The sequence below is a fragment of the Tachypleus tridentatus genome, chromosome 11 (genome assembly GCF_004210375.1).
Source record: "Tachypleus tridentatus isolate NWPU-2018 chromosome 11, ASM421037v1, whole genome shotgun sequence".
NCBI classification, from domain to species: Eukaryota; Metazoa; Arthropoda; class Merostomata; order Xiphosura; family Limulidae; genus Tachypleus; species Tachypleus tridentatus.
Genome location: NC_134835.1, coordinates 79,026,253 through 79,042,302, shown reverse-complemented (window position 1 = coordinate 79,042,302; position 16,050 = coordinate 79,026,253). Strand labels below are relative to the sequence as shown.

Genomic DNA, 16,050 nt, shown 5'->3' with positions numbered 1-16,050 from the left:
TTTGATACAGTATCAGTCTACAATGAAATCATAAAAAGAGACCCAAGAGAAATATTGGACTATGGTATAATCGAGACGGTGTTTCTTTTCAGTTGCACGTGACAGGGTCAACCTTCTGATAAGACAGTAATATAGAAATTATTTTTATACTAAACCAACATTAAGATGGTATAACATCCTTTGTTTCATATAATGACATTTAACTGCCATATTTTTGTGCATCACACTCTTAATGGTGAAAAGAGACATGTACTTTGCTTGTATCTAAAGCGTTATTAAACGAAAATCATTTTTATAGTCACTTCAGGAAACAATAAACTTTTCTTTTACGGTAATACACGAGAACCATCGTAATTTCAAATATTCTGAATTCATTTATTTCCTTTAAATGTTTTATGAGAGTTAAAATTCCATCGGAAGTTTAATGGAAAAAAAGACTATTACCGAAGATGAACAAGAAGTTTGAAGTACAGAAAATCATTAAGTCTATTTTAACACACCAAAATAAAATTCACGACAAATAAATACGTTAGGTTTATCTATCGGATAAAATAAATAAGTATTAATCTGATAATATAAAACACAAATCACTAAGTAATTGTTGGTTATAACAAATATTATAACACCTCTTTCAATAATATCACATAACAAACTATACTTGACTTCGTAATAATAACAAATTTAGTGTGTGATAGATTGAAGGTTGCTCATCTGTAAGGTCACGCACAGATCAAAACTGTTTACTTCTTTGTACACCATCTCGACTTGGTTCCATTCTGAAATGTATCACTTTGTCATACATATTTTTACCATCAAGTGGTGAGTGTAAATTCTGAGTTACAGCAAGATATTTCTGGTGGTCAAATACACCAACTGAAATTAAAGCTAATCAAGAAACGTAAGCCAAGTGTTTAAATGGTGACAAAAATATTCATTTTTTAAAAGTACTTATTCTCATAAATATATTTAACTGTTATAAAATATCAATCTAAAGGTTTATCTATATCATTTTCAAACGTTCGAAGAAGGAAAAAGCACATCTTACTGCTACACACAAGAATTTTGACAGATTGGGTTGCTTTATTTACGTATACGAGAGACGAGATATAAACTTTTAAAGTTTTCCATCTTGAAGGCTAAATTAGTCTCGTCAGTAGACGAAACTCTAAAAAGCCAAATATTTTCATTCTCCGTGTCTTATACGCATGCGTTTCCCTGGAGTGACTAAGGGAGAAGAGCTCTGTTTCACTCGAACAACAGTCTCCACGAGAAATGTTATTACTTCAATACCGGCGTATTCACGGGTATTTTAAAAATAAAATAAAATGTTATTATCTACAATTAAATAATAATAATAACCAATAAAACTCAAACGTATAACTAAAGAAAAGAATGACATTATCTACATGATTTTAAGCAAAACTGACACAAATATTGACGTAAACAACAATCATAGAACCAACAACTGTCGCAAATACTTCAATTATATTTGAGACTTTAAGCAAATAACTATTATTGTAACGAATTACACTGTTATTACGCATAATTTATGTTGGTAGCTGTATTTTTTTTACGTAACTTACGATTCTATTGTCGCCTCATAAAGTAATTTTAACAGCTCTGTGAGGAAAGATATATGATATTCATCATATAATCAGCGTGCAATTATCTTATATATTTCAATTTCAAGCTTACTTATCATAAGGATTAAGCAACAGAAGAGACCTCTTTCGTAAATATTTATACTGTTATTCCTTAAAAATCAATTACTATTAACTCAAACTTTGGTAGGGGATACTGGGAAGGCGACTTTCCTCACAAACTATCCTAATAATAAAACTTACCGCTTCTATTTGTGAAACTTGAAAAAGTGCAACGAATAAGACAAGAACCCTAAAAGAATAAAAAACAAATAACATTTTATTAGGAAAGATAATATCAAATTCGTCCGAATATTGTTACAAAACATATTATGAGTTTTTTGTCATATAATAATCTCGATACATTAGTTTCAAGTGATGAATAATAACACACGTTACAAACCTGAGAGTCTTTTTCATAAGTAAAGTTATTTTAGAAAAGGAAATGTTCAGGTTCTTACATACCACGTATACACAGATATAGAAGGAACTCGTCGAATAGTCCTCTCCATGATTATCTTGGGCTCCTGCACCGAGTGCGGGATCGCCACCTACAAACCGCCCAGATAATACTTTACGTTACTCTTATGAGAAATTAACGAACTTCATGAAGCAAATGTTAACAATATAAGCAACAGATTTCTGCGGCTACATATAAAACTTAAAAAGAACTTGCTTTCTACAACACAAAATGTCTCATCCGTTGTGGGGCAACTTTATTTCCACGCAGAGCAGCAAGTCGCCGCAAACGTTTGATAATACTAGCCCACACTTTTCGACCAAACTAAGCAACAAGATATCTGGCTATGGCTACAGGGGCGGGATTTCGCCTGTCACGTGAATAAAAATTTCATTCGTACAGTGTTAAACATAAGAACTCATGTTTTTCTTTTAATTTTTATTCAGTTACTAAACATAGATCTTAAAATTACTAAACGAGAAATTGCTGTATAAGAAATCCTATGAAATGTAAAACAGTCATCAAAACTTTTAAAGTTATAAATGGTAAAAACATGAACAATTTAACAACTACTAAAGTCGAGTTTCTATTGGGTGGAATTATGTCAATCATTTTGCTCAACTGACCCACCTACAAGAAAATGTTTCTCGCATTCAATCACAATTTCTCGATAAACCATAAGCTTGTGTAGTACTTCAGTGTTTTGTAGATTAAAATGCAATATTCGCTGTAAATATTGATAAGGTTTATTGACAAAATAGAAAATAATTGGGAGAACGCGAGAATCGCCTCTGACCAAGAGCACCTAGAATTAACGGTGAGGGCGGAGAAATCAGAAAGATTTGATTGTTAGGTTACATCCATGTGCTTTCTCAGGCCAGACGGCCACGGCATGGGAGATTGACTTGTTACGACGAGAAGATTGGAAGAGAAAGGGGTTTTACAATTCTAAACATTTTGGGTTCGCCGCTCTTTGCGGCTTTCCAAAGCGTTGAAATATTACAATTTTTCATTACCAACATGAAGTTCAAAAAAGTATTATTTTTCCAGTTTACTGCATTGTTTTTCCTTCTTCTCCTGATCGAGTACAGTGAGGCTGCGGTGAGTACTGATTACCTAAAATTCCTATTAATGCTCGGAAGTATGTAAATAACTTATTTAAAGATTATATATATATATATATGTACACCTATTTTGCATACAAATATATATATATCTATATATTCATTTGTATATATACGATTGTATATATCATTTGCATAACTATATATACATAAAGACATATACACACTATAAAACTTTATTCATATATATATATATTTGTATGTGTTTGTGTGCATACATACATACGTACATATATTTCATACTTGCTGTGTGCTTAAAAAACGACCCTGTATGGCTAATTAGCGTATTATTTCAGTTTCGCCTGTTTTCTGTAAATTGTCTGAAGGAGTAGCTGACAATCCTAGAGACGAGGGTAAAAGCTGTGCTTACTACCCAGGCTAATGTAATTGATCAGTATGGGCGCGGCTGCTGCAATAAATGCATAAAACTTTAAACACTTTTTGTTTTTATTTGGTTTAGTGGGTGACAAAAAAGGTGTGGTAAAATAAATGATACCGTACTTGTGATCATCTCTTATTAAATTAAATCATGTATATATATATATATATATATATATATATTTTGGCTTTATAATATTTATGCGTAATATTGTGTATGTATAATCTATTTTGCCTCCTATTTGCCAAACTTAAAGGGTTTAACAGGTTTCAGAGCTATGCAATATTATGAAGTTTAGCATTAGATCAACCAATCTGTCATTATAGAAAGTAGGCCTAAAGGAAATCGCTAAGTTTTATTTGTTGCTCAAGCATGCTAGTATGTATTTGTTAACGTTATTTCTAATGATAGTTTTTGGCATTGTAAAACTTATTTGTGGCAGCAGAAGGAACTCATTAAACGGCATTAATGTTTCTAACAATAGAAATTTAGATAGAAAGTTTTAAAGGTGTAAAAGTTTTCTGTGTTGTTGTTTTTTTGTTTTGATAATGGAATGTTTGTTAGAAAATAATGACAATTATACAGTATCGCCTTATATTTGGTTATGAAAAAGAGCTAAAATATGTTACATCAGTGAAAACATTTATGTTATCCAGTTTAAGTAAAGTTGCGATTTTGTTTAAACTCTCTCTGTTGCCTTTTTTACCTATAATACTTATTTTAGTTAAACTCCAAATTACTGGCTGTTAACTTTTGATAAACCACATAGTTTTACAGATTCTCTATCGAGAACTATAACGGCTTGGAGAATTACTACTTTGGTGAAGTCGCGTTATATTAGTTTTTATTTTTTTAACCAACACCACGTAGTGGTTTAAAACAAGACCGATTGAAATAGATATTTTTCTGCTGTCACACATACGTAGCCTTATGAATCTATCAGTATTTTCTCTTGTTCTCTGTTGAAGTCAAATGAGGTTTTGGCAAGAAGTTATAGATTACGTGCTCTGATAATACTCGTAAATATATGAATAACATTATAATACATATACAGGGTGGCCCGTAAGTCCCTACCCATCCATATATCTTATGTATCCAGTGTATCTGTGTGCTGTCCCTCATTCTCGCTGCGCTCATGTACCCACGTACTTGTCACAATACGCTCTTCAAGTGTGAATGGGTTTACATCGGCCATATTTTTCTGAAAAAAAAAAGAAACAAATTTATAATACATGCGTAATTGAATATAACATAATAACATATGGATGGGTAGGGTATTACGGGCCACCCTGTATATATGCACGAATGGCAAAAATATATATATAGATGTTTAATTATATCAATAAAACAACTATATTCGTATTAGTGGTTTGCTTAAAAACATCATTGTAAAAATCTTAGTACGTGTTTAAAATTTTTGCCATTTTCTCATGACTGTTTAGAGGGATAGCTAACTATACTCGGAACAAGGGCTACAAGCTATGCATGTTACCCGGTTGCTGTAACTGACCAGTGCGGGCGCGGCAACATATATTGTATTCAAGTTTAAAGTTGGTTTTGTAAGTGCATGAGGAACTAAATGTAAGTGCGATGGAATATCTGAAAGGTGTCTCGTACGATGAAGTGAATAGAATGCTATCAACCCAAGCTAATATTCGTTACGTATCTTACTATGTAACTGCAAAAACTAAAAGGTTTCGCAGGTGTGAAAGCGTTTTCAAGTGTCAAAAGTATCGTGATTCGCATTGGCTCAACACAATTTATCGTTATATGAAGTAGGCCTATCGACTAAATCCATCATTTTTACCCTTAACACAATATCATTGTGAAAATCTTAGTATATGTTTTAAATTTTTGACAGCTTCTCATGACTATCTAGAGGGATAGCTGTATTCGGAACAAGCTCCGTATTCTCCAGCACAATTTTTTTTCTCTTCTAGAAACGCTAGTTTTACCTCATCGTAGAGTCTCATTGTAACAGTAATATTGGTTACTGAAAAGATGCTAATTTCTCTCAGTTTTTAGATGATTTTGATAACAGTTTTTAAAGAGATTGCTTTTTGAGGAGGGGGAGTAGATCACACAGTGTTTGCTAGGCAATAAATAACACTTTCACAACATCTTTTGTTTTATATGTAGTTCTTAGGAAGAGGTAAAATATGTCCCATTTTTGTGTTTCATAGTAATAACAAAAATAAATGTGTACGTTTTTATCATTATAGTCTTTGATTAACATATTACTATTCAATTAAAAAATGTATTTTTAACTTCACCTCTCTTTATCTATTGTCTTTTTTTTTCTTACATATAATGCACCTGTTGGCCAAACTCAAAGTTAGTGACTTTTGTGTTAAACTTTGTTAAATAACATAGATTTGCATTTTCTGTATCTCGAGTTAAAAAGATTTTTGAGGATTGCCGTTTAAAAAGTCGTAATTTAAGAAGTTTTAAACTTTGGCGCCATCTAGCGGTTGAAACAAGGTAGTAATCAGGGTGATCTTTTTTTTTCGCTGTTTTCACGCATGCGAGTTTACAAATTTCTTAACATTTTTTTTTCCTTTTCTCATGAGAGAAAGCAGTGAAATTGTGGGTGAAATCCTTAATAACACTCGAAAGTGTAACAATATTTGAAAATTATATATATACAGTTATGTTTATATGAACATTTCACACATACATGTACGTATTTCGTATATGCTGTTCGCTTAAAAACATTACCATGTATCTGGTTAGAACATGTTTGCAGTTTTTGTCGTCTTCTCGTGACCTAAGAGGTTGCTTGACTATCATCGTAACAAGGGCTACAAACTATTTATTAAAAAAGGCTAATATAAGAGCTTAGTGACGGCACGACACCAATAAATGTATGTTTGTTTAAACAGTTTCCGAGTTCTCTTTGTGAGTGTTTGAAGATTTGTTTGTTTGTTTTGGAATTTCGCACAAAGCTACTCGAGGGCTATCTGTGCTAGCCGTCCCTAATTTAGCAGTGTAAGACTAGAGGGAAGGCAGCTAGTCATCACCACCCACCGCCAACTTTTGGGCTACTCTTGTACCAACGAATAGTGGGATTGACCGTCACATTATAACACTCCCACAGCTGGGAGCGCGAGCATGTTTGGCGCGACTCGGGCGCGAACCCGCGACCCTCAGATTACGAAGTGCACGCCTTAACGCGCTAGGCCATGCCAGGCCCCGGTGTTTGAAGAACAGCACGTGTGAGTAAATATGCAACACAACGCTTTTGATTTACATTAAAATATTTGTTTTTAATCGACTGGTTTTAAAATATATTGTGTGCATTCTGTAATCATAAAATTTAATGGGTTTAAGCTATAAATAGTTTTATATTCGTCAAGCATACATAATTGATCTTCCTGCCTAATTGTCCCCTGGTGGATCCAATCCACGAGGTGGACAAAGTGCAGAAAGCCCGTTATGTAGTATTGCGTTAAGTAAAGTATCATAGCCTTTCATTCTTTTACAAGTTTCAAAGGCATACAGAATTATCAAATTTTACAGTGGTCACCTGATTTATCGTTACAGATTGTTGTAACCAAAATATAAACTTTTAACTTAACAGCCCTACAAACATATTTATTGTAGTTTATAATGTTTTTTATCGCTTGAAAAATATTTGTGATAATTTTTTTCAATGGATTTCACAAGTAAGAAGATACATTAATTATTTGAAGTTCTATTCAAATAGCTCTGCGTGAGATTCCTTAAAGTTCAAATTAATTCATTAATCCATTCATAATTAATTTATAATAAAAGTGTTTGTTTGTTTGTTTGTTTTTTTTTAATTTCGCGCTAAGCTACTCGAGGACTATCTGCACTAGCCGTTCCTAATTTAGCAGTGCAAGACTAGGTGAAAAGCAGCTAATCATCACCACCCACCGCCAACTCTTAGGCTACTCTTTTACCAACGAATAGTGGGATTGACCGTAATATTATAACGCCATCACGGCTGAAAGGGCGAGCATGTTTGGTGCAGCGGGGATTCGAACCCTCGGCCTTCAGATTACGAGTTGAACGCCTTAACCCACCTGGCCTATAATAAGAGTGACTACTGCTCTTATAACGCACCCACAACTGAAAGCGTAGAGAGTGATTAACGGCAACGTGACGTTAACCTTAGACTTCAGATCTGCACTCTAATACACAAACTTCTTATCTATGCCCGGTTCTTAAAATTATAAACACATTCTAACGACAGTTAACGAGTTCTTTTAAATAATGTTTGTAAAAGCTTCCTTTTGGAATTATTACACATAATAATATAATTTAGCTGTTAAAATAAATTTATTTTTCACATTTATCACAAGGTGTGGTGACGTAGCGAAAAAAATGACTGACATGTGAATAAAAAAATTAATAAAGGTAAATGGTTTTTATTTATTTATGGCTAAACGTAAAGCTACATATGGGCTATTTGCATTCATGGTCCGCAAACATTTTTCCGTGGGGAGGGGGGTCAAAGCAGTGTCAAATTGTGAAGTGAATCCCCATGTTTGTGTTACTAGGCGGTTTTTTTTGCTTAAAGAGCAAAGTCACAGTTGGCTGGCTACCTGTTGTGTCCACCATGGAAAACTGAATCCCATATTTTAACGTTTAAATCTGTAGTCTTACCGCGGTCCTCCCGGGTGATGCTAAACTACGAAATACGAATAGATTGTCTAGAAGAGAAATAAGTCAAAGACTTTATTTAGTGACATAACCCATTCATTTAATTTAAGTATCCAATTTCTTTATTTCTTAATGAACTTTTCTAAATCCTTATATTTTGATGTGCAACATTGTACTTATATATAACTTCATTTTAGAACATTCATGCGTGATGTAATTTTCAAATTCGTCTATTCGACGTTTTCGTATTGTATTCAAACAACAGAAAAGATATATAAACAATCATAAACACCTAACTAAAAGGCTTGCACACAAAAAAGTTATTTTCCCTATCATTTATATAGTTAATTATCTTTATAACTTAATATATATACACACTGCTGGCCAAAATCTTAAGGCCAATGAACATAAAGAAAAAATATGCATTTGGCATTGTTAGACTCAACTACTTATTTGAGTAGAGCTTCGAAAGATGAAAATAAGAAAAGGAAAAATAAAAATAAAAACCTTTTGAGCATTTAATAGGGAAAATGTGAACACTATGAAATTAGCCTAAACACTAGCTGGTCAAAGGTTTAAGATCATACCAAAAAGAAGTCCTAAACAGGATAGGAAATGCCCCAAAGAGGTCTCAGTAGTGAGTTGCATGCCGTCATTGCAAATAACTTCAAACATTCGCTTTGGCATGGTTGATATAAGCGTTTGCAGAAGGCTGGTTGGAATGTTATTCCAAGTGGTGACGATGGCTTCACGAAGATCATGCACTGTTTGGAACTGACGTCCATTTCTATAGACTTCCCTTGCCATCCACCCCAAACATTTTTAATGGGGTTCAGTTTGGGGGAACACGCTGGATGGTCCAAAAGAATCACATTATTCGCCATGAAAGTCCTTTGTCCTGCTGGGCATTGTGGATTGCAGCGTTGTCTTGCTGAAAGATCCAGTCATTTCCACACAAACAAGGGCCTTCAGTCAATACGAATGCTCTCTCGAACATGCCAGTGCAGCCAGCTGCTGTTTGACGCCCCTGTACAACTTGAAGCTCCATTGTTCCATGGAAGGAGAAAGCACCCCAGATCATGATGGAACCTCTTCCACTGTGTCGTGTAAAAAATGTCTCTGGTGCGATATCCTTATCGTGCCAGTAACGTTGGAAGCCATCTGGACCATCCAGGTTAAATTTTTTCTCATCAGAGAACAAAACCTTCGTCCACTTTTCTACGTCCTATGTTTGGAGCTTCTCAGCAAAGTTTAACTGAGCTGTTTCGTGGTGTGGAAGGAGGCATGGCTTTTGAAGACGTTTACGGTTTTTAAAGCCTTTCTCTCGTAGATGCCGTCTTATTGTTCTAGAGCTGCATTCTGCGTCCGTAATGGCCTTAATTTGGTTCGACGACCGGCTGGTGTCTTGCCGGACAACCCGTCGAATTCTTCTGCCCAACTCCGGCGAAATTTTCTTGGGCCGACCACTTCAAATTCTCGTTCCGTATCTTTCAGGGTCTTTTAAGAAATTTGCAACAGCAGTTTTACAACGCCCAATCTCACCAGCGATTGCACGTTGAGAAAGACCTTGCTTTTGCAGTTCGACAATTCTGCCACGTCCAAATTCTGTTAACTTTTTAGCCTTTTCCATTTTTTTACCCAAAGTAACACAAGATATGTCACTGGGAGATGTTGACAATGCTAATGCTTGAACACAAATGACTAAATTTCATTACGTGTTTACCGATTAATGCTTCATTTCAGTGTGGTCTAAAACTTTTGACCAGCTAGTGTTTAAATGCTCAAAAAGGTTTTTATTTTTATTTTCCCTTTTCTTATATATATATAATTCATTTTTACATGCTATAATGATAAAATGTACATATAACTTTTATAGTTAATTAAAATATATTTTACGTAAAAAATCTTTTCAAATCTTAATATTTAAAATATATTTTACGAAATATATCTTTTCAAATCGTCAACAGAAAAATGGGCGGGAAAACTATTACTCATTTTAAAAATATTCCCTTTTATTATTTGAAATTATTGACATTTTGGAATGTAAAACCATGTGAACTAAATTTACCAAAGTTTAAAAAAACAATGAATTCTGGCTTTTTGAATTCCAAAATTGTTCTGTCTTATTTATCGTGCGAATTCAGGCTTGTAGTTTATTACAATTAGCCGCAAGATTGTCGCATGTCACTTCATTTACACTGATTTTAATATGACTCCACCTTACACATTTTTTTTACTGTGGTAATGCCCAGATATGGTATGGTATAGACTCTAAACTATGCCAGAATTTTCTGTTGTAGCCTATTCTTGGAGGAGTTTGTCTTTAAATCAATGAAAATGACTGAAATCACTGTCATGCTCTTTGAACTGCTTTTGGACAAGACAAGAGAGGTGGATTATTGCATTATTGTTTTGGAAATACACGTTGTGAACTGGACATAATTGTAGAAACGATAGGATATTCTTTAAATATTATTAATTTTGTAAACGATTCAAAAGTCTCAGTATCTGACACGAACACATCGCGACCCTTTGAAAGTCAAAAAGGTCCTTATTCTTACCTAGTGTCTTGCAGACTCACTATTATATAAATGCATCTTTGCATTTTTTTATGACTTAGTGAAGTATTTTACTCATCGCAGTTTGTACAGTGTGGAATTATACCAACAAGTGGGTTTTCTGAATGTCAAACTTTTGGAATAAATTCGAAAATTGAAGATAGACCATTTTAATGTTATACTCTTACTTTCAGACTTTATACATTTTACGTCTGGGAAAATACAATAGGTTGACCTTCTTTTACCTCCTGCCAAAACTAAATTAGTAAAAACATAATTTTGTTTTAACATAAATATAATGTTGAACAAACACACACACACAAAATAATAACAACAACAGGAGTTGATTTACTTTGGCTTTAGCAAGCTAAGACTAAGTTTATTTTAATAGAATGGTATTAGGCAGCTGGTGTATGTTGTATATGGATTTCCTTCGAATTCCATGTCAAATCATGTTATGGTCATTTTAGACCACTTTTAACTCTTAGTAAACCTGCAGTCATGTAAACACACATTCTTTAGATTTCATTTGATGTGTTTTAGAAGAATAAAGACTGTGGTGTGCAATTACACATTAATATTTCATGTTATCTTTAGTTAGCAAGGGGAACATTCCAAAGTTCACCAAGAATTTTCCAATTTATTCTTATAAGTATTTTTAGCTACATGTATAGTTTCAATAATATAATATTGATCAAGAAATGTAGTTAAGGTCTGTTGCCCTACTTACCTTTTGTTCGTCATTATTTTCTCGGAAAAGGAAGAATATACTGTGAAGAGGAACAGTGATGCTATCTACTGGTAGATCAGGAGAACCTTGAAGATATATTCTTTCTTATGTTTTATTGAAAGATCAACAGAGATGTAAATGATACATGGACACTGAAAAGGGTGCATTATAGATTCATGTAAATAACATTATGCTCCTTAAGTCTGAAATAAGTGGAAGTTATTCACAATTTTTCAGGCAAACAACTGAAGCAATAAAGAATACTTTTTACTCTACTTTTATGTTATGTTTAGTTTCTTCCTTCAAAGTCAGAGATTCCAAATTTACTCCAAGACACATTTCTTGGTCGTTTCTTCTGTTATTTTCATTTTTTCCTGAAAAATAAATAAGTGCACTTGAGAATACTCCAAGGCAAAGCAGCAAAGACAAATTTGAGTGTTGTGAAAAAAAGGATTTGTTATTGTGGAATTTTCTGTTTTCTCAATGAGTATCTTTTTACTGTGCATTTCTAAGTTATTGTGTTCTTTAAGTTTGAATATCTTCATGTGAGAAAAATGGTATTTTTTGTTAGGCAAAGTACTTTCAATCAAGAGGAGGAGTTTATCACTAAGGGTAGACATCTATCTAAGAAGATGATTGGGTATAAGAGACATCCTTTGCTGGCGATTGGACATTCACTGATACTGTAAAGATGAATGACTACAATTTTGCTACAAACACATACTTAGAAAGGAGAATTACAAGAATCTGATGCACCCATAAACGCATATTTAGTTTACCTCTTAGGCTTGATTTGAGTGCATAGAAGTCTTGCTTAGCTGTGGTAATAATGGGGTTTTGTGGTTTGGTGTATCTGAGACTCTCGGAGGTTTTGCCAACCAGGGTAGCTAAAGAGAGACGAGATGTGCTACTGGTAGTTGACATACACTATTCCGTGTTTTTTCACCAGTAGATGAGACAGAAAGCACACACTGGTGAAGATGGTTGTCCATAGGCTAGGTGTGAGGAGATGCGCTGCCATTTTAACTGTACGTCATCGAGAAATTTGGGTTGGGCTGAACCCTTCAGCGAGCTGCACACATTAACTCATCATTCTCTAGACCACAGACAATACAGACTTCATATTGGTGAATGGTAATAAAATAATGCGAATGAAGAAATATGTCTCTGACTGCATCTAGGCAATATCAATCACAAGATGAAGGTATTGTTTCCAATCTTGGGTCTGGTATTTAAATCCTAAGGATGGACATATTGTGAAAACTATTGATAAGTTTTGCTTGTGCCACATAAGAACAGTGTTTCAGTGGGAGAGACATGGAACGCCCACTTGATCAACCCAAAGATCAGCGGATTGCACGAGTGTCTGTGAAGGGAGTCGTAACATCTCTGATTGTACTGGTGGTGTACTGTAACCAAAGTTTAATGCATTGTTGTTGTATAATGCAGTGATGCAATGGATCCGTGAAATTCACTATCCCTTGTTTAGAAAGCAGGCAACATTAGCTTAAGCAGTTCTGGATAGCGATAAGTCAAGCTGGTTGGCGAGAGCAGATTTTAGGTAGTTTGTATTAATTCCATGTAGTGCTGTTTGGCCTGTATAATGTATTAACCATTTTTGAGAGGATAAAAGAGCTTACATCGAAAGAGCTGCAATGGGAGGGGTTCTTAATCTATTCTAATAATGTTACAGTATTTTGCCACACCTTAAAATATGCTACTGATATCTTGAGCGTGAAAATTTATTGAATAATGAAGGTAGGTTTTGAATTTAAGCAAAGATAATATGCACTTATACAAGGTAAGTTCATTGATCGTACTGCAGTTAGAGATTCAGTCTCTATCAACCCTAAAAAGACCAGAGACTGCATCCAGTCAATGACCATAACAGAGGTTTACTCTTTTTCTTTTCTTGGTTTCTGTCTCAGGATTGTTGCATTATCTGCTTTTTTAAAACTGATTCATATTTTACACGTAATAAAGACTGTCCAACAGTTTAGTACTGAAATATGTTTTATTTAAATGTGTCCAATGTTGGTATACCCATGATAATATTATCAATTCCAGATAGATAGTGATACCAGTGGTTATGGAGTTGAGGAAGTTTTGTCACAGTTGCAGGATTAAGGGGAACATGTAATCACCTTGCATCTAGGAAAATTGCTGCAAGCACAAACTCATTAATGTACTTCAGATGCACGTGGTCTGTGGCATATTTTACTAACAACTGGGCCCGGCATGGCCATGTGGGTTAAGGCGTTCGACTCCTAATCTGACATGTTTGCCCTTTCAGCCGTCGGGGCGTTATAATGTGACGGTGAATCCCATTATTCATTGGTAAAAGAATAGCCCAAGAGTTGGTGGTGGTAGTGACAACTAGCTGCATTCCATCTAGTCTTACACTGCTAAATTAGGGACGGCTAGCACAGATAGCCCTCATGTAGCTTTGCGCGAAATGCAAAAACAAACAAACATACTAACAACTGTGAATAAAGGAAAATGTGCTATACCATTGTTGTAAACCAATGATATGTGGTATTCAACATAGTAATCTCTGGAAGATAGCTGATGGTTACGTATTACAAAGAACAGCCCTATAAATATAACTGGTCCTTCCCCAAATATAAAATGGGAGTTATCCTTATGTGCTGGTCATTACTCGTTAATTCATTAAGTGGGCTGAATTATATCTATTAGTGTATATAGTAGTACAGTATTTTGCCGATGTATTGGCTAAACAATCGAATAGCATGATTCAGAGTACCTGATGAAATACACATGGAAAAGGGGCTGGTTACAACAGCCAATAGGTTTCTGAGTTATAGAAAGTGTTGTGAGATATGCACTTCACAATATCAGTCTAAGTCTGATGATTTGGCAGGAAAGGTAACACAGATTATCATGTGGATGTTTGTGAAGTTTGTTAATGTAGACCAAAATGATGGAACAGACACCTGCTTAACATCATGATGGTGTATTCAGCAACAGAAAAGAAGTTGACTAACTCTTCCATGAACATAATCGTGTTTGGCTAAATGTTGTAACTTGCAGTGAACATGACCTATGGTCTGTCACTTCGAACAGATATACCACAGTGTCAACAAGAATGTGTAGAGTGTTTGAGGTATGCATCAGATTATGTACATGAATTTACTCGACAGGTATGGCATACGCTCGGTTATATTTTTAAAAAACATTGAAAGAACAAAAGTTCAAGCTTATAGACTTATGTATGTGCCAATGGCATGGTAGCAAGCCAGTTTTGGTTGGACAGGTACACTTATCTTGTGCTCCACTAGGTGTGTCCATCAAAGTATGAGCTAAAGTAGTCATGTTACAATTATGTTGAAACAGATTGAGATCGATTGGTTAAAAGGCGGTTAAAGTACTGGTTTGTATCATCTTGACTCAGTTAAGGAGAAGAAAGGTTAAAAGTATATATTGGTTTTCAGAGAGGTGAGGAAGTACCACTATGGGAGCTGCACAACAATCTGATGACTGGCTGAGACACCGATGCTAACTAACATCGTGATTGATATAGTTGGGTTAATTGTCAGATCAGCACTTAAATAGTCTTTTGATTATAAGCCCAACGACCGAAGGAAAATGTCCGGATCAATATTATTGGCCCGGCATGGCCAAGCGCGTAAGGCGTGCGACTCGTAATCCGAGGGTCGCGGGTTCGCGCCCGCGTCGCGCCAAACATGCTCGCCCTCCCAGCCGTGGGGGCGTTATAATGTGACGGTCAATCCCACTATTCGTTGGTAAAAGAGTAGCCCAAGAGTTGGCGGTGGGTGGTGATGACTAGCTGCCTTCCCTCTAGTCTTACATACACTGCTAAATTAGGGACGGCTAGCACAGATAGCCCTCGAGTAGCTTTGTGCGAAATTAAAAGAAAAAGGAAAATGTTACTATTTACTTTTTCAAGCTATCAAGTGATGTTTTACATTTAGATGTTTATACTACACTGTGTCACTGTAATCGTATTATTACTGTGTGTTTTTCTTATAGCAAAGCCACATCAGGCTATCTGCTCAGCCCACCGAGGGGAATCGAACCGCTGATTTTAGCGTTGTAAATCCGGAGACATACCGCTGTACTAGCGGGGGGCCGTATTATTACAGAATTAGACGTAAATATTGTTGTTTGCAAGATTAATGATATCAAAAGAAAATTATAACCCTTACTTTCCACGATATTTTGCGTGGTTTTACTTACGGGTGTCTACAGAATATTGAATGATGGCTGCTCTGTTATTACTTGATTAGGTCAGGCATAATGACTAGAAGATTATTGAATTGTACAACTAAGCATGATAAGTAGTTAATGAATATTTCATATTTGATACTTTCAGTAATATTAGTGGATGATATTTTTGAGTAGGTTGAATTGCAATATTCATGAGGTGGAATTATTTGTTGGAAAGAAAATTCACAAACAGTGTCGTATGTGTCATACCAAATATAGACTTGTATACCTTATGTTTTGCCCTCCCCCCCCAGTGGCTCAGCGGTATGTTTGGGGACTTACAAC

General features: G+C 34.9%; 1 protein-coding gene, 1 long non-coding RNA gene and 1 pseudogene across 3 annotated transcripts in view; 1 reads left to right on the top strand and 2 right to left on the bottom strand.

The window, feature by feature from the left end:
- Positions 1–2,416, bottom strand: part of LOC143232556 (uncharacterized) — a 118,674-nt pseudogene extending 116,258 nt beyond the window's left edge. Inside the window, exons 1-2 of the transcript XR_013017592.1 lie at positions 2,106–2,416; positions 1,845–1,893 (exon numbers count right to left, since the gene is read on the bottom strand). The product of XR_013017592.1 is annotated as an uncharacterized LOC143232556 (transcript). The remainder of the gene's footprint in view (positions 1–1,844; positions 1,894–2,105) is intronic.
- A 129-nt stretch (positions 2,417–2,545) lies between these two features.
- LOC143232558 (uncharacterized) overlaps positions 2,546–16,050 on the top strand; it is a 118,134-nt gene continuing 104,629 nt past the window's right edge. The window contains exon 1 of the mRNA XM_076468133.1: positions 2,546–3,201. Coding sequence (XP_076324248.1) covers positions 3,121–3,201 — 81 coding nt within the window. The 5' untranslated portion in view covers positions 2,546–3,120. The remainder of the gene's footprint in view (positions 3,202–16,050) is intronic.
- The window catches only part of LOC143232561 (uncharacterized), a 30,882-nt gene continuing 22,822 nt past the window's right edge, over positions 7,991–16,050 (bottom strand). Inside the window, exons 2-3 of the long non-coding RNA XR_013017596.1 lie at positions 11,518–11,891; positions 7,991–8,279 (exon numbers count right to left, since the gene is read on the bottom strand). This is a non-coding gene — a long non-coding RNA (uncharacterized LOC143232561). The remainder of the gene's footprint in view (positions 8,280–11,517; positions 11,892–16,050) is intronic.